Here is a 19,412-nt window from a genome sequence, read left to right on the forward strand (position 1 = left end):
ATTTAAAATAAGACTCATGGTGGTTTGATTTGTTCTTGAATTCCCTTTTAACTAATTACTGTTACAATGCTGTCAAGCAGGTAGAGGTGCTTCTGAGTCTAAGGAACCAGTCTTCAGTTGTTGGTGTTAAATGTTTCATTGTTAGCATCTGGTGAGATGGCTTGGGTCATTCATTAAACATCACTTCCAATCTGAACATACTCATTGAAAAACCAGAAATAGATCAAACTGCACTTTCTCTTTTTTCCCTTTTACATTTTTATTTACTTAAAATTTTGATAGCACCAAGATATGCCGTTTCTTAGTAACTACATTTTACATTGCACAGTCTCAGACTTCTGTGGTAATCTGAATATAGTGAACCACTGACCTGAACAGCTAAAAACTAAAATTAGTAAAAGCCTGCCTAGGGCACTAGCTTTTCTCCAGCTTTTCTTTTGGTGTTAGTGACAAAAGATATATCTCTCTCTTTCCTGGTGAATCTTCTCTTCCCCCCTCCCCCCCCTTCATTATTTGCATCACAGCCCTATCAAGTCTCTTGCAACTGGTGTCATCTCACACAGGCAGGACTGAATAGCACAAAGTGGTTCTCTTACAACCCGGAGTAACTTCTGGGCCAATAGAAACATCATAAATTGATGATTGTGTTCTAACATTTTTCACTGCTTTTTGTGAGTTCGGCTTTCCTCTCTGATCTTCTGAATGGCTTGTGGGATTCAATTCCACCGCACCTGTGCTTTGTCCCTGTTCTCAGGCCTCCGGGCTAGGGCCCTGAAAACTCTTTTGAAGATTCTTTATCCTTCCTATGGTGCATGGGTTGCATTGTCCATCAGGATAAGCACAGACCTGCCAAGGCTCCCAGCTGAAGTAGGATTATCTCCTGTTTGGAGTGGAGGAGCGGGTATGAACTGTGGCAGCTTTCACTCCCTGGGTTCTGGAGCTTTGCCAACATAGGCTTTGTCAGCAGCCACATGGACAAGCCACTGAGTTCAGAGAGCTCACTGTGCACGTGCAGCACCACACCTGCGCAACCTTCCGGATCCAGCTATGATTAAAGCCACCTGTTCATATCATCAAAATGATGTGCTGTCCCAAGGTCCTAGAATAACAACAACCAGAAAGCTCAGCATGAACAGCTACCCAAAAGATTTTGCCCCTTCCTTTAGGATTCAGGGCCTAGCTATATTGTTCTTCTTCAAATTATGCTCCCTAAGAATAACTGCAAAGGTGAAATTAAAGTTCCACCCAATACAATATGAAACCTCTCTAGAGCAAAAGCTAATCAGAATGTCACCAGTGCGCTGTGCTCACTGATAGCTCTCCATCCAAGAACTTACCTGCTTCACAACATCATTCCCATAGCTGATCCTTGGGGCTAGAAATAGATGTTGGATTTGTCCCTGCATAAGTTGTGCCTGTGTGTGTCCCAAAACAAAATATCCCAGGATTGGCACATACACACATTGCCCACAGTTTAATGAGCAGTTGAATGCAGTGCCACTGTTCTGCCATTGATTCGGTCACAATGCTGGGATAACTATACCGACATATATTGCTGTATCCTGGGATAAATTGCTACTACCTCTTATCGAGGAAACGTTTTTAGGATTTATCCTGAGACAACAGAGATAAAATGGTTTATCCCAGGATAAATGCGATGCCCATTTATAGTCTAAATGGTTTAGAACTAATTTCTGTCCACAACTGTCCTTTCTACCTCCATCGAGAGGAACAGCATGGTTGGCAAAATCATGAAGCACGTTCCCTGGGGTCAAGTTTTTGGCTATGGAATTCCCCACCACAGGAGACCCAGCTGAAATGGCCTTTCTCTGACAACTTTCAGTTCGAGACTTTTTCCTCTCTGCAAAGGACTTTACTCAGTATACAGTATTCTTAAATGGCCTGGCAGTACTTCCTACACCATCAGCCTCAAACAATCCTATAGAAAGGCAATGTAACTTGGGTAGGGACAAAGAAGCTAATATTACTTGCACCTCAGTAATGCTTCTATTTAGTCTTTTTTCTTATATACAGCAGTTTTAAGCAACATGGTAATCAACAGATTAGAAATGTACAGATAAGTAAAATATAGTACTATAAGCCGTAAACTGATGATTGTGTTCTAATATTTTCATTGGTTTTTGTGAGTTCTGCTTTCATCTCTGATGGCTCGTGCGTCCATAGGCTCAGCAGTATTATCTTTCTGCTGTACCAAATATGTTTCTCCAAGTAAAAATACTGCAGTGTCTCATATGTGCAATGCACAAGTGATTTGGAATGTGGTTCAGTAATGTAAGCAATAAAGTTTTAGGATAAATTGTTAGGCATACAGACGTTTAAGGGGGGAAAAAAACTATACAATAAAGTAAATAAGTGTAGCATCTAGCAATAATTCTGTTTTGGGTGTGAGGGATAATGGCCCACATTTTGGTAGTAATAAAAATGTTCTATTAAGTTCTTTCAAATCATAGCAGTGATGAAGCACTGCTATGAGGGAAGCTTACAAATTCAAGGAGCATAAAATAAACATATTAAACTAGAAAAAAAACCTGAGTTCCAGTACTTATTGTTTTATCACTTCCATCATGGGCATAGGATAAAAGAAAACTCTTACTTGCTTGTTAGAAGAAGAAAGCTCTTACTTGAAGTTCTTACTTGGCAGATGTCAGTTGAAAGCTCTGCTATGGAATATGCTGCAATGTCAAACTCTGTTGGGTAATTTTAGACAAATGTGTCATGTGTGACATGGAAATATGGCATGCTGTACATTAGTGATTTCCCAAGTGTTTGGATCAGGTAGTAATGTGCTGAGAAAGTGCTCTTTATCTATCCACACTGTGTACTTGTATAGCAATGGGGAAATGGTTTTGGTAGAAATTACTTTAGTCAGAAAAAGAATCCATTTACAATATGTGCCTTCTAACATCTTTCAGACAATGCATTGTATTAAAGAGGCATTTTTTGATTAATGTTTTATAAACATTTTTCAGCATGACAGCTTAAAGTCCCTGTAAAATTGTAAATGCGTGCATAGTGCTCACTTCCATAAAGTCAAATGCCATCTCATAAAGTCTAGTTGGATCCTGTCAACTACAGTGACACAGAATCAGTACCTTGGAGCATTAAAATTAATTTGCTTCATTTATATTACTGCAGCAATAGCTAGATGAAAAGAGCCCTGTATTTAAATTTGCTTAAAAATACCTTCAAATCTTGTAGGTTTTTTATTATTATTATTATTTTACATTTAACTAAATGTAGTGAAGTGCAGCATGATATTTTCATGGGCCTTGTATAAAGGAGACTAGAAAATGTGAAAGTAACAAGGGGAGAGAGAAGGAGGGAGGGAGAGATGTGTGAGGTTACACTGGGTGCAAGGCTGGGGGAAGGATAAATACATTTCAGTTGAGCTGGTTACTAGGGAAACAGTAACCTTAGATCAGGGCTGGTCAAAGGACAACCTTAGGGCCAAATCAGAATACCTCCCTGGTGAAGGGGAGCACAAATAGCTCTTCTAATACTCGCACTCTGTACCATTATGGTGTCATTATTGTTGGCTGTGTTGATAGCCATGGAGAAAGGATGAACAGATTTTGTCTTATTTGCAGGGTTTTTTTCCACATATGCTAAGGATAATAACAAAGGAGTAGTGAACTCACAGAAAAAGAAAACAAGTATTGGAAGAAGTGGAATACCAGTGCCAGTTCTCTGGAGCTGGGGAGCAGGGTGTGGGGAGAGGAGAGAAGCTACAGACACTCATCTCCTCCTAGAGTGGTTCCAAAGTGGAACTCGATCCCCCACACTCCTGACCCAACAGCGAACATCTGTTGGGTCGGGGGGATCAGTTTAATTCATGGCGCTTTCTGTGAAGCACCGTATGTTACATGAGTGGGACCGGGGATCTGCACGTCTGTCAGCGCCCTGCATTACACTGTTAGTGAGTGGACCCTTATGAGCAGCAAAAGCATGCAGGCTAAACAAGAGTGTGTGGTAACACAAAGAGAAGGAGTGGGGAAGAAGGAGAAAGTGGGAAGGAACACAAGAGAAAGAAAGACCCCTGAGTGCAGGAGCCAAGGAGTGAGGAGCAATGCGAAGGCAGTGAGCACAGACAAGAGGGAGGTGAAGGGAGCAAAACCAAAGGGGTGAAAAATGGGAAAAATACAGCTGGAAAGTGAGTGGGTGGCTTGGCATTTCTTTGGTGTTGGGGCGGGAGGGTGTTTCTCTCGGGAATAAGGACATATTTTGAAATAATTCCTGATGTTCCTCCCTTTTGCTTTTCCTCTCTCTCTAACCTGATCCCACAAGAAGCTTTTTTGTTACATGCCTGGGCCCCATTTCTCCCTCTTTCTTTGGAAGCGAATGGGATATGGCCCTGGACACATGCTCCCAGAGTGTTCAGCTGCTTGTTCTTTTGATCTGTGAAGTTATATGAGGCATTGCAGGGGAATCTAAAATCACAGATAAGTAATAAACCCAGAGCAAATCCCTTTTACACTAGTGTCATTCAGGACAAATTATGCTACATAAGAGATGTGACAAAAAGCAAGAAAACCAGTTTGTGTGAGTTTGTATATGTTACACCTTTTAAAATATTGGGTCAGACTGCAAACAAGATGCACAGAGAAGGGGGTGAGAGACCTTATTGCATTTTGAAAAACTGTAAGAGGAGTGTGACGAGGCTAATTTTTGTAATGCATATACTCTGGTACTTTGCAGACTCCGTCTGAATTAATTTAGTGTTGCTGTAGCTATCGTACTACATTAGAGTTGGTTGCTGTATGCTATAAGTGATGAACAAAACAGGAGCAGACAAAAAAAAATAAAGATAACCAAATCCTTTTTGCTTAGCACCTTCCTTTCTTGCTATCCATCTGAAAAATTTAAACTCAGCCCTTTCACTCTATTATTTTTTGTTATAGCAGCACCTGCTCATGTCAGTACTGTTTCAGTCAGTGTTTTCTGCTACAAAGTCAGTTAACAGCAGTTCAAACCTCAACATAAAAATATATTTTCCATGCAAGCTTAGCCAAGGAGTCATAACAGTAGCATTCTTTGTGGGCTTGTTTGTTTTACAACATTTTACAAAGAAATAAAGTGATATGAAAGGTTTCCCGTTCAAGCTTCTTTCTTGCATAACATAAAAATAATGTATTTTCCTCACTTCTTGGATTCAAAGTTACGAGTAATTCTGGAAGTATTACAGAGAAATATTTTAATTTCAACATTTATTTTCTTGGTGGGATTTTTTATTATTATTCAGTTAAAAGCAAAACTTCTGACACCTTTCTTGTTTTTGTTTTTGTTGCGCTGTTGCTGACATGAGCCTCTAAGGGTCCAATCTTCATAGTCTCTCTGGTGTGATATTTGCTACATGCTCTTGACAGCTAGCATCGGCTGGAATTTCAGTAATCAGGAACTGGATAAAAAGAAAACAGGATGTTTTTCCTTAATTAAATAATGTTTACCCAAGAATTTGCCTTTTTTCCCCTCTTCCAGTTAGTTTTTCCTAGTCATTTATAGAAATGTTGTTGTAATTGTACATTTGTAAAAGGACTTATTGTTCTGCCATGTATTTGAAATAATCAATGAATTAAGGATCCCTTAGAACTTAGTGACATACTTATAATTATATCATTATAGTGTCACCGTTGTTACAGGGTTTTGTATTTATAGGTGGCAACTCTCATTTTCCTTCCCTATTTTACTGGCATCATAACTTTACCCTCAAAAAGTTACCTTTTAGGTTTTAATGTCTGGTGTCTGTTTATGTCCCAGAAATGATGTATACGTTTGAAAGTTAGGTCAAAGTAGAGTTGGAGCTGTGATGGTTCAGGAAAAATGCAAGAGACAAGGATTTTTGTGAGTGACACAGTTGGTCTAACAAAAAGATATTGCCCACAAAAATCCATGCCTCTCAGACATTTGAAAAACATTTTGGTCACTTTGGATCTGGGACAAGCTTGAGATCATAAACTGCTTGTTCTAATTTTGCTTCTGCCTTTTGTATTGTTATTATAAATATTGTCAGAGCATGATGGTCAATTAGGATATGTTCAGATTTTCATTTAAAGTATCATTTTTTTTCTGGCTGCATTTTTGAATGGGTTAAAGTTTGGGGTGGCAAATTGTTTGGCTAGAAAATCATTATCTATCCTAGAAAGACAGTATGGTGGGATTGTGTAGTAAATTACAATCTTTGATAATAGAGATATCTATTAATGTGTACAGTCAGATACAGTACATTCATGAACCCCTAAACACACATGAAAGAACAAGAAATTCTCTGCACCTTGGCAAGCTCTTCCTGCCCAACAGGTTACTGTGAATCCCATATTCCTTTCAAAAGTACAACCGGTCTAGCGGCCTTTTGATTTGAGCTATACATGCCACAACAAAAGTAATTTTTAGTGTTGAAAACTAATTTAGCTGTGTTGATGGTAAATCCAAGATGTTGTCTGAGCATGTTTAATAATATTGAACATAGTACTGCAAACTGATTAATTTTAACAGTCTTTCACCGGAAATATGTATGCCCTTACTCAAGCATGGGTAAGGGCTTGGAAGTTCAGACTCAGTGGTTTCATATCATGAAACTAGAAGGATTAAAAAGACTGGAGGAGTGCCTTGATCAGTGTGAGGCAGTATCTTTTGGATCTGGGTGTCCTGGGCAATGATACTACCTGTAGCAGTAAATATGTCACAGGTAAGTTATGCTCCCTTGTTTAGGAGGGTGGCAACAGTTGATCTGGGTGGCCAGAAAAGTTGAAAAGAAAAAGATTCTGGCAATTATAGGCAAAACAATGTTTTTATTAGAAGTGACCTCTTTGTTTGGATCCCAGTTATGGGCTGCTCAGTGATGACACGCAGATGGGATCTGAAAGAATGTCTCTCCTGGCTAGCTTTTGCTCAAAAGATGGAGGTAACCAGTGTGCGTCCACTGCATTTAAGTGAGGAATAAAATGTGCTGAATTCTCAAGGGGGTTTCCCTTTGGAATAGCTAGTACATTCATATCTGATCCTCTGCGTGGTTAGTGCAAGAACTGGTAGATTACGATCTCTGCGAACACCCCTCATTTTTCAGGGTAATGGTAAAAGTCTTAGGAGGAGATTTTGAACCAAAAAAGGGTTTGAAGTAAATAGCTGCATAGCTATATTCCATTTTTTCTTTAAAAGAATGCACTACTTTTTCTAAATTTTAGGTAGCCATTAGTGCTTAGGAAGACCGACAGTTACAAAGGCAGCAGTCCTTCTGGATCAGCATGACAGCATTCAAACAATATCAGCATAAGTTTCCCCATATTCCTCTCTCAGCCATAATCATGGGCCGCCCTATGAAAGGAGATACCTAATGAACCATTCAGGCTTCATCTCTCCTTTTGGCCAACCAAGAGCAGTACTAATTCTGCAAATGATTTTTGTGATATAGTCTACTGAGGAAGGAACTCGCATCAGCAGCAGTTCATTTCACATAGGTCACTGAGCAGCTATCAGATGGTTTTGACCTCTTTCATTCTGTGCTAAGACGCTGCAGAACCTGGCAAGTCTGACTCATGGCAATTTTTTTTCCCAAACCGCTTGTGTTTGGTTTTTTGCAAGTTGTTACCGTCCTACTTTTGGTGTTGTTGGTTTGCATCTTCTCAACATTTACGTCTGTGCTGTACAACAATGTAAGGTGTTCATGATCTAGAGAGGACAGACTACCTGTTGCCATAAGTCACTGCTGCAACAGGTGCTATTATGGCATCTCACCACTAGATGGGAGGGGATCATATAAAACAAGAGTGGGAAAAATACAGCCTGCAGGCCAGTTGTGGCCTACCAATTGATTATATCTGGTCTGCGGCTGTCCACAAAGCACTCTGCATGCGGCCGAGCCCTGCCCACTCATCCACCCAGGACAACCCATGCCACACTCCTGCCCACACTTGCCTCATGCCTGCAGATGACACTGCCCTGCCCCCAGTCCTGTCCAGTGTGCACAGCTTCCTGGCAGGGCTGCCTTGCACCCACTCAGCTGCCTGCAAGTAGCTGCTCATTGCACCAGACAGCTGAGTGACTGGAAGATGGCCTGGAGCTGGAGCCCCACACACTGGAGCAGGAACCACCTGGCTGCAGCTTCCCCCTCGCCTCGCTGGTGCCTTGCACTACCTGCTGCCTAGAGCAGCACAGCAGGGGCAGAAGAAGGACAAGGAGGAGCCACTGGAGATGGGGGTAGATGAGCAGCATCCAGGAAGCTGCAGCAGCAGCCCTGCTGGGAATCTTTCGTGTCGTGTGTGTCTCCTTCCCCCCCTCCCTGCCCAAACGCGCACACACACACAACCTTGATCCTCCCTCTTCCATCAGCCAGCTCCCAGGATCTAGCGCATGGGCATCCCCCCCACACACACACACACCTCACACACAGTATACAAGAGTAAGACTTTATCTTGAGCTGTTACGCAGTTGCCTCTAAATACACTACTCAAAAACATAAATCAAAACAAAAAATATTTTTTAAATAAAATATTTGAAATGAAATAATATTTGATATTAATGTTAAATAATATGAAATAATATTTTGCACACAATAGTGTGCAACAATAAGTTATCATAGATTATTGATTTTTAGTATATGATTTGTGTTTTATCTATAATTTGATAAAATTATATCTTCTGAAAGATTTTGTGTGTGGCCCTCAGCTGCTCACCAAAACTCAATAAGTGGCCCACCAGCTAAAATAATTGTTCACCCCTAGTACAAGAGCCTATTTCATAGAATCATAGAAGAGTAGTGCTAGAAGGGACCTAAGGAGGTCATGTAGTCCAACCCCCTATTTTTGGAAAGATCATCCCTCTCCAAGTCATCCCATACAAGTGCTGGTCTATCCTATTCCTAAAACTACATTAAGTCTTTATTTTTTGTGATATCTCTCAAGTCTGAGCACCCTGTGTTCCCCCGTGACCCCTAATTACCCATCAACTCGTTCAGTTGATCTGTTGTGCTCCATTAGTTCATTAGGCCTTTTTTCTCTTTTCTGAGATATTTGGCCAGAAGAGACAGCGTTGTTCTCTGCCACATGAATATTCCCTAAACTGGCACTTGGCTCTCCACCTTGGTTACGTGCATCAATCACAGCAGACAGGGCCAGTGGCTTAGTGTTTAACTATGGAAATGGCACAATACTCCCACAGTACTGATAAGACTGGAAGAAAATTGTGAATTGGAGGAGATAAGCAGGTTGGAAGGGGGGGTGGGGGAGAAGTGGGAACATGGCACAACAAGACGAAAAAGTGAATGTAAGGCTCCCTCCAGCACCTGCACAATCACCCTCCAGGAAGGAACAGATCTACATCAAGCCTCTGGCTGGAATTTGGCAGCTCTCAACTTAATTACGAAACCTCTGTTGGAAGCTGTCCTGGTATTTTCCAGCTCTTTCCTTTTTGCCAGAGGGGAAGAGGTCCTTTGCAGTGAAGCTGTTGTGTATTCATATCTTCTTTTGCTTCTTACAAGCTAATTTTGTGTCTTCATTCTTGCAGAAATGTGGGGGGAGGGGGGGGTTCTGGTTCAGAATCTTAGTAAAATGCAAAATGCTTTGCTGTGATCCTACATATAAAAAGCAAACTCAGAAGTAAAGTCTATCGTCTTTCTGCCCACAGGGATTCCAATGCTGAAGATAGTATTTGCAGGCTATGAGCACCTGTCTTTAATTTCTGTTCCCTTACTTATCTATCACCCGGCTCAAATTCTTCTTGGCAGTCTACTGGTACCAACAATAAAGTCTTGGATGATTTCTAGACAAAAGGTAAGACATTGTTCTCATAGAAGTATTTATAATGCTAACTATTATTTCTTTAATATAAGAAATAGTAATGGTAAGTAAATGTCACTGAAACCTTCAGTTTTCTTCATGCAGATCCTTTACCAAGGGCTTTCCACTATACCTTTACCTGTTTTATGACAATGATGATATTCACAATGGATTTTTAAAAAAACCCTTAAGATTCAGGCAGACAAAGTTCTTTGGGTGAATCTGATTTCTTTTATTAGACCAACTTAAATGATTTTAAGATTCAGTCATCCAAGACTTTGGAGAAGGTCAGATCCAGCTCATATCTCTGCATACTTAATAACAAGCCAGGTTCTTGGCTCGCATCACACCTAATAATAATGTCCCTTGAAGTATGGGTCAATCTCTAGCTAATATAGCTAGCTAGCCTTAAAATTTATTCTTATGAAGGATTTCACAGATCTGCCAGCTTGGGGTCCTTTTTATCTACTGGGTGTGTTTTAAATGAGATCCTGAATTACAGTTACTTAAAGTCATTCAGAACTAAGACTCTTATTGTTTTCTATGATTCACTGGTTATTATATTTTTTAAAAACTTTAGATTGGTGGATGGAGGCATTGTATCTCATATCAGGTTTTAAAAACAGGCACGTGGCATGGGAGAGTTCATAGGCTTCTAACAGAATATGCAGAGATTTTTCACATTTAAGTTACTGGCTTATTTCAGTAGGGGTAGTATCTGTTACTTCATGACAGCTGATTAGTAGTCTATGTGAAATACATTAAATTGTCTCAGTCCAGTTCCTAACACATAAATATCCAGGTCACAGAAACCAATCTTTGTGATTGAAATTAAGTGGCACCTTTGGTCAACAGCTATGACAAGGTTTAAATAGGTGTGGAACAGGAGAACATCCTTGCCCAGAGAGGGTGTTCTTGTTGTTGAAGGTTGATAGTGTGCAAAAGTCTAAACCTAGCATAATTCAGCTGAGGACTTCAGCCTTCAGTGCTGTCATAAACTCTGGGGCTCCGATTGCCCAAGCTGGTGAGTAAGGATGCTTCAGTTTGTGGTTTCCCAATTTAAAACACCTGAGTGGGTGCTCAGGACTCTCTAAAAGACCAGTTCCATTAAAGCATCTCAAAAATCTAAATCTAACCAAGCATCAAATCTAAAACCATCACTAGCCTTATCCCTTAGGACCACTGGTTATAAGTTGTTTATAGCTTGTTCTGTCATTCAGTTGCTGCATTCCATACGAATAAACAATAAATCTCAAAAATGTTGAGATATCCAGAATGACTGGTCACTTCCGGAAATCTTGGCCTATAGCTCAAACTAAAGATTCCTAAGAAATGAACCTAGATATCTCTGTTAAGCAAAAATCAGTGAAAATATAGTAGACTAGACCCCCAGATATACAAGGCTCGCTTTGTGCTATTCCTGGCAACAACAAAAATCAGGTCTAAGATTGACATCACTGGTCCTAGGACAGTCACCGAAGTGCTAGGGCATCATGGCTTTTATATCATCCTCCTCCTTTCTATAACCTGTGTAACTAATTAAAATGCATCTCTGTGATCCTCAGTTAGAGCAGTTGTCCTTGGAGTGCTATCAGCTGTTGCAGTTTAGGCCACCCTTTAGGCAGGGTATAAAACCACAAACTCTTGAGTTTACGATTGAAGGAGACCAGAAGTGGCTTAGAGATACCATTGCACCCTTTTTCTGAGCTTCTCTGAGCGTGAGCCTTTTACTCATTAAGCTTCAAATTGGTCACTTGTGCTAACCAGACTATAATGTTACAATAAGGATATACTGAGAAATTTTTGTTCTATTGCACCAGTATTCTGCACTTGATGTTTTGGGTTATCCACATTAATATTATTTTAATTACTCCTGTAGTTTTCAAATCATTGAAGTTGTTTAGCGGTACCAGTGCAGTAATTACACTAGAACTGAATGTTATGACTGGATAATGGTCTCCTACTTTGAAAACAAACATGTCATCATCACCTTGATGTTTATTTTCTGTAAACATTTTGGCTTCACTTTGGCATCTCACTTGCAGTGGGAGACGGTTATCCAGTCACAGTACTCAGTTCCACTGACATTCTTGCTTAATTATGATAGTACATGTGATCTGCTTGTATGAAATTGAATTTAAATATTTAGTGGTTCATCTACAGTGAGGTCTTTCTAGGTTGAGAGTATGGCAGCAGAATCTACCAAGCAATAAAATAAAAGAAACTATGCCCCAAACAAATTGTAGAAAGGTTTCTCTCCCCTAAACTCTTTGCAGTATAATACCCAAGAATATAATTTCTAATGGCTGCATTTAACAATACTTAATAGTAGTGTTTGGAAAGGGGCATCGCATTACATGCACCTCATTTGTTCCTACAGGTTTTTTTCTAAGGCGCTTTTATCGACTTTAAAATATGTACACAGTTAATGATACACTAAATATCTACAATAAAAAGACTCTCACCAGCCCCCATCTCTTAGAACATCCATCACTTATTTAACCAACTCATCACAATAATAGTGTCCCCCCCTCACATCAAGTGACATCTGTTGAAGCACCCCTACAGTTAAAGTGCAAGAAAAAAAAAAGAACTGTGCTCTGAAGGTTGGCAAAAGCAGTCTGTCTTGGATACAAAGGGGTATGTGAGTGATAGGGCTTGAGTACCCTTCATGAGGAAACGCCTGCCCTCTCCCCCAACCTCACAATCTAGCAAGCTGTTAACTTTAGCCTGGTTGTTGAGAGCACTTGCAGAAATATCCCACAGGAAGAAAATAGCCTCTTAGATAATCATGTCTTTGAAAGCTTTTCTCCCAGCACTTTATATTGCACCTAAAAGCTAACTAGAGGCTTGTATAAAACCATTTGTAGGACATCTGAAACTGTGCCTAATAAACACACGTCTACATACAGTTACTGCAAATCTACATAGGATGCACAGCTGTAGTTTTATCTTCAGAGGACAGAGACTTGGATAAATAAGATCCACACTAAAAATAGTTCTGTCCAAGTGTCGCTGGTTAAAATCATTCTTAAGAGCTTCTGTTTTTTGCATGAGGAGCAGGTGAGGGTTTTACCCAGCACACACACAGCAAGTGAGAGTATTAGCCCCTCTGAAGGACCTCTCTGTTAACCCACAGGCACCCAACTCCCATTAACCAAAGTAAGTAATTTAGCCAGTTTCACAAGTTGGGCCTTACTTGATGAGACCACAGAGATGAATGTTGTTAGCATATTAAATGTATGTGGTCTACATCTGCCTTGCATAAATATTGAGCAGGAGTAGTAGCAAGCTGTAGGAACTGCTACAAACATAACTCAATGGCAACAGTTATCCTCAGCATTGAGAGGTTACTGCTTATTGTTTTCCTCCAGGGATGTATTGGAAAGGAAGGAATGACTGACAGAGGTAGCCGATCATCCAACAGCGCAAGTAGTACAGATTCTGCAGTGAAAAGAAGCCTTAAACTAGATGGTGTGAAGTAGAGTGAATAGGAGATATTCTCTCTCCACAACCTTCTTAACCATCTTTTCCAAAATAGTGAATTTAAAACAAGTCAATAGATGGATTAGCCACTTCATAAGATGGTTTCTTGAGCAGGAAGCTTAACTGTTGCTCTCAAAGACAGCAAAGACTCGATCCATCTTCCTTCATGAGCACTTCTAGCCCTTTTCCTGCTTGTTTTTTCTGCTGTCAGCCACCTAGTAGTGACCTACATAGGTGAATCATAAAACCATAGAAAAGAGCGTCAGAAAGCTGAGTCCACCCCTTTGCCCCCCCTTCCCTGTTGCAGTGGGTGCTTTCCACCTTCTTGCACCATGCAGGCACAAGGGTACAGGAACCACAGCTCCACATTGACTGCGGGCATGGGTGACTGACTCCACTGCTTCACCCCACCTCCCAGAGCAGGGCAGGAAGCAAAAAGTCAAAGGGGAGCCTGGAGCCTCCAGCTGCAGCTGCTACAGTTGGGAGTGTTGGGGGAGGTCGTAGCCAGGTGGGAGCCTGGAGGACACAGATTCACCCCTTGCAGGGTGCCAGTTGGACAGCCCTGGTCTAACCTGTTGGTTGTGCAGTTTCAAGAACCTTTTCCCACACCTGCCAACACAATGCCTGGCTATAGGAGAGTGCATTTAGAGATCCCGGTGTCAATAGCCAACAACAAAAGATCATTATACAACCTAAACAGAGTAGTTTATCATCTGCATGCTAATATTTCTCAGAACCACCTGGAAATCCACTGTCTTATTGTAGCCACTAAAATAAAAACTTGTCTTGTGTATGTTTGTATGACTGTTTTGTTTAATGTTTGCAGGCACTGAAGTTAACAAGGCAGCCCAAAGCACCTGTGAAGGTATAACAGTGAAGTTGGTCCGTGTCACAGTGAATGTATATATGTACTATACTGTACACACACAGACAAATGACAAAGACTGGTATTTGTGAATGTTGCTTCAGTGCATATTTTATTTTTATATCTATAACTAAAAAGTTATACCCATTTAAGTGCCTTAAAAATGCATTTTTGGCAAAAGCATTGTTTCCAGAAGCCACTTTGTCGGCTACTGAAAGAGGTTGTACAGTATTTTGAAGTCATTCAGTTTTTATTTTTCTATCTGAGTGGATGATCCTAGTAAATAAAAGTTGTATTCCCTTCATCGTCTCTCTCAAGCTAGGAGTCACCAGCTGTAAGTTAATGTTTTAAACTAGCCAAAATTACTAGCGGCACAATTCTCTGCTAGTTGACTACAGGGAAGTGCTTGCTGAACTTTGATTCAAGACTGACTTGAATTTCTCTGTGATTCTGTTACCCTCCCCAGTCATATAACTGTGACATGCCTTTTTCTTCTGAGTTTGTGTACACTCAGCATGGGGCCATCCATTGTATGGAAGCTGAGAAGCATAAATTATTTGCATGTGTTGACGCAGTTGTCTAGACATTCCTTCAAAGCTAATGGTTTCTCAAGAAATTTCTTTCAATTCCATTTTATGATATTGTGCCATTGTATATCTTAAATGCATCATAGGCTTCTTCAAAGAAATGGTCTACTGTTTGGGTTCTGAGTGAAGTTATGTTGTGCAGCTAGAAGACTTTTTATAATTTACCCAAGGTGAACAAAAATTTTTGTTTTTCTTTTTTCATTTCCAAATGTAACACAGAGATCTGCAATGACACAATTGCGGATGCTAATGTTGAAACTGTCGTAAGCAAGCTAAGTTATAAATTGTCATATTAGAAATGAATAATGGCTTATGAAGACTAGAACGTTGACAATTATTTTTCTCCAATTAAGGTTGTAACAAGAATTAAGAAAGATGTTTGTGGTAGCAAAGACACTATTTTAATTAAGTTGACAATCAATTGCAGCATTTTTTAAAATAAAATATTTATTTATTTTTGTCATAAAGTTATAAGAAAAAAGAATCTGGATACATAATATTATTTATGCGTACAGAAAGGAAGGAAGAAGTGTATAATCCTTAAGCACACAAGCACTGCACCTTATTCAGAAAATCAAGGAACTAAAATGGAGGTTTTAACCTGGATGCTACAATTCACCCACTTGTAAGAACTGTGAAAAGGCATGTACATCAAGATCTCAGAAGGAGTAAAATAAAATTTCAAACCATGATAAGCACAAGTGTGGAGTTGGAGGGTGCCAGGCACATCACTCTTACCCTTGCACTCAACTTGTATAAGAGTGTAGGTTCCCAGCTGGTGCAAACAGCAGTTTATACCAGCTGGGAATCTGATTTGTGCCAAGGGGAATAGACCCTTAGGATGAATGACCCCATATGTTCTTCAAGTCCTGTTTGGTGAATCTGCCATGTTACCCTGATTTTGACATTTGATACCAAGCAGAGATGCTTTGCAGTAGAATGGTCTGAGCTGCTGACAAGGCTAAAATGTCAGCTCTCACTATGGATCGCCAAGGATGTGCTGTAAAATCAACAGCCCCTATTGATAAAACAAGCAACTACCAGAAGTGCATGGAACTGCAAGGTACAGCGTCCCCCTCATCGACTAGATTAGAACCAGGAATCCTGCCCTAAGCAGATGGAGAGATGCCTCTCCATACCTGAGGTTGAGCCTGCATCATCACTAAGCTTACCGAAGTATCCCACAAGTGCGTGCCTTTTGAGGGCCGGCTCAAGCCCTCTGAACAAGCTAAACTAAAAAAGCAGCTCACACCCGTATTTTTAGAGCCAAATAGTAAATTCTCCTTTATCATTAGCTGGCTCTCTGTGCGTCCAAATTCTTTTTCGATACTTAACATGTATACTAAAAACATCCAAGGGTTAGATAAAGGGCACAGCTTCATACACCTTCTTTTGGCTTTGTTTCCATGACTGTCTTTTGAACCTCCAAAGTGTACCTATGTAAGGGCCTAATCCAGCTTCCATGAGACTGAATAAATTTTTCTACTGGCTTTAACAGGCATGGGATCAGGCCCAAAGAGAGCATGAGTTCTGGATGACTGGTTTAAACCCCAGAGAGAATTCTTGCACACAATTTTTTTTTCCTTTCATTGGATGTGTCTACACTGAGCAGTCAATACACTGCTAATATTCCAGCTGATCTACCTCAAAGTACTGAATCTAATGCCTTCGCTATGTACAACAATTAGTTTAGATTCCATTGAAAATGTCTTTGTTATACATTTACTACGTTACAAATATGGTGGACTGTTTTCCATAGAGAATTTTGTGAGGTCCTGTTCAGTGTAATTATTGATGGCTTAAAGGAGCTTAAATGCTGTATGTTTATTTCTATTTTTTACATAAATGAATGTTGGATATATTGTTCTGAAAGGGGTGTAAAGCAAAACAGAAGTACATTTTTAAATCCTTACTTAGTGGAACTTAAGTATTCATATCCCAAATATTTTGTTATGTTTAAAGACTGTTAAGCTGTTCATGTCATGCCTTCAATTACGCTTATACATCTTTATAAAAATAACTTTGGTTAATGCGAAATAAGAGAAAATACAAACTTCCTTATGAGATAGTTCAGCATTATATTTTTGTAACTTGAAGTTTCATTCTTTTGAGGGTGATGTTTTGGAGATTACTGCTTGTCCCTTTTTAAAAAAAAAATTAATTGTAAAAAAAATATATTTTATCAACGGAATTTGGAAATCTTTTTCTCTACATACAATCCATTTAATTCTGTTGTAAATAACTTCAAAGACCTGATTTTACTTGGAAGAAGGGGGGAGAAGCAAGTAGAGGATGTTGCAAATTGTTATCAAATTAAAGTGAATTAAATACAGAGCTGTTTTTACAAGAAGATGAGGAAAGTTCTGAGGGTTCCTGAGCTTTGCTTCAGATTTGCCAAGAGAAAGCTGACTCTACATTTTCAGGCAAAACTCCTTTTGCTGGCAATGAGAATTTTGTCTGTGTTAGGACTTGAGGATCCTGTTCACTCATTAAATGCCTTAGATTCTGCATACCTTGAATTCTATATATTACTGTCAATGCAGGAAAAAAAATAACACATTAGAGTTGAAGGGTTGGCTACCTTTTGGTACCGAACTAATAAGAGTTGATTTTTCCTTATCTGTCTAAATAAGATGTGAAGCACAAAACCTAATGGGTTAAAATGGTCCAAGTAATATGTCAAAGTAAAATAACTCTACGATTTATTTGAAATCAAGTTCCACTACTTTTTTGTCGTTATTTGTATGTTCTTTCCTTAACATGAGCAGCACACAGCCAACAAAGCTGCAGTCCCAACAGAGACTGGTGACTTACACCCATCCACAGAAGAAAAGAAGAATTCAGCCGTCTGTTTTTACAAAAAATACAGCTGCATAAATTATTCTGGTGAACAGGGAAAGAGAAGCCCTTTGTAGTATGCTCCCTAATCACACTTTTCATCTTCAATTTTACATGTGTATGGTTTTCTGCAGGAATAGCTTGACAGGAGGAGGAGGATAGAAACAGGATGAAAATTTGTGTATGTAAACACGGTATATATGTGTGTAAGTGTACACATACATACATAAATACATATATGTATAAATAATGAGAGAGGACCAAGTCCAAAATATATAATTGTTTGCAAATCCATATATGTAAGAATAGTTACTTTTCCAATGTTATTCTGGCATTAAAATTTAAATGTCAAATACTGAATTGTATTTTGTATTGAATCTTGATCTTACGCTGAACTCTGTATAGGGGCCTATTACAGCATGATTATTTTCTTTAAACTTGTATCATACAGGCTGTTTTGCAGTTAAATAGATAGATGTTGATGGATTTGGGAATTACCCTGGGGGTAATAGGCTGTATCATTGTTTCTTCAGTATATTTTAATACCAATGAATTTACCTTACTATTATTGCAAGGTATCATAAACATGTAAACATGTTAAATAAACAAAGGCCTAAACTCTGCCCTGGATGATACTTGTGCAGCTCCAGTAACGGGTCTGTTAATCTGGGGAATAGTCTCCCAAGGGAAACTATTGGAGAAGTATCTGTATTGTTCTGAAAATGCTTGGCATTATGTAGCATGTGAAAAAAAGTAAATGAAGAGTACTTTTGTATCATCGAGTGGCTTGTCCTGGCTAGCATATAACAACCCTAAAATCTGTTGGCTCAGAGGTATGCCCACTAAAAGTGCATTCCCTATCACAGTCTTCCATATTGACAGCGCAGCTAAATAGATCTGACCTGTTTAGGATAGATTTTATCTCAGTCTTTTCCTATGTGTGAACCATGTCATTGTTAGGACTTGAGTTATTTTGGATAGGCACTTTGGTTCCAAATCTCCATGGTTATGTAAGCACAACTATAGAACAGTAAAATCTGTTTCTTAGGTAATTATACATATGCAGTATCGTACTTTTGTTAGATTTTACTGAAATTTAATCAGTGGCGCTGCAAGTTATCAGAAAAAGTGGTTATTTCCAAATCTACTACACACTGGATCCTCCAACTTTCCATCACAAAGAATTGATTTGAGACAGCTCTGCTTCAGGCTAGAAGCTTGTGCGCAGGCAGAAGTTGTAAAATGAGCTCTTTAATTGTTTTCTTTGTTATAGAGGTTGAGAGTGAGATCTTCAGTAGGAAGTGAGGTTTAATTTGTAACCAATGCAATGATCAAAGGAATGGAGGAAATGTGGTGGAAGCATTTGGTGTTGATGAGATCTCTCAGCTGCTACCCTGAATTGCAGTCTCTGTGGAATATCAGTTTCAGAGTCCATTAAATTTCAGTAATCCATTCTGGACATGATCAGGGCATGAGTCACCACTTAATTTTCTCATCAGTGGAGGCCAAGTTTTTTAAATATTTTTAGATGTGCCTACAATAGCAGTCCCTGCCTGCCAACCACCCTACAGAGTGACAATGAAGTGAGCAACAATTATCATTGAATCAAGCTCCCCACTCGACACACACCCTTTCTACTTCAGACTTGCGCAGGAAGGGAAAGAAAGTCAAAGGCTTTGCCAACATAATGAAGAAGCAAATTCCTTTGTGTCAGATTAACGTTGTATGCCTGGTTACTGATTCTGACAAGCACATTGGTAAAATCTAAGAGCTATACTTCACTTACTGCTCTTATTCTGTATTCTGAAACCAGGGACCCAGTTCACTTCAGGAAGTAAACATGCACGA

The 19,412-nt window shown here is 39.5% G+C and overlaps 1 protein-coding gene across 2 annotated transcripts in view; it reads left to right on the top strand.

Annotated features, from left to right (window-relative positions):
* SLC10A7 (solute carrier family 10 member 7) overlaps positions 1–17,919 on the top strand; it is a 215,304-nt gene extending 197,385 nt beyond the window's left edge. For both annotated transcript variants that reach the window (XM_019481515.2, XM_014593664.3), the window contains 2 exons: positions 9,637–9,782; positions 14,101–17,919. In XM_019481515.2, coding sequence (XP_019337060.1) covers positions 9,637–9,782; positions 14,101–14,145 — 191 coding nt within the window. In that variant the 3' untranslated portion in view covers positions 14,146–17,919. The remainder of the gene's footprint in view (positions 1–9,636; positions 9,783–14,100) is intronic.
* The last annotated feature ends 1,493 nt before the right edge of the window (positions 17,920–19,412 follow it).

Source organism: Alligator mississippiensis, chromosome 2 (genome assembly GCF_030867095.1).
Source record: "Alligator mississippiensis isolate rAllMis1 chromosome 2, rAllMis1, whole genome shotgun sequence".
In the NCBI taxonomy this organism is placed as follows: domain Eukaryota; kingdom Metazoa; phylum Chordata; order Crocodylia; family Alligatoridae; genus Alligator; species Alligator mississippiensis.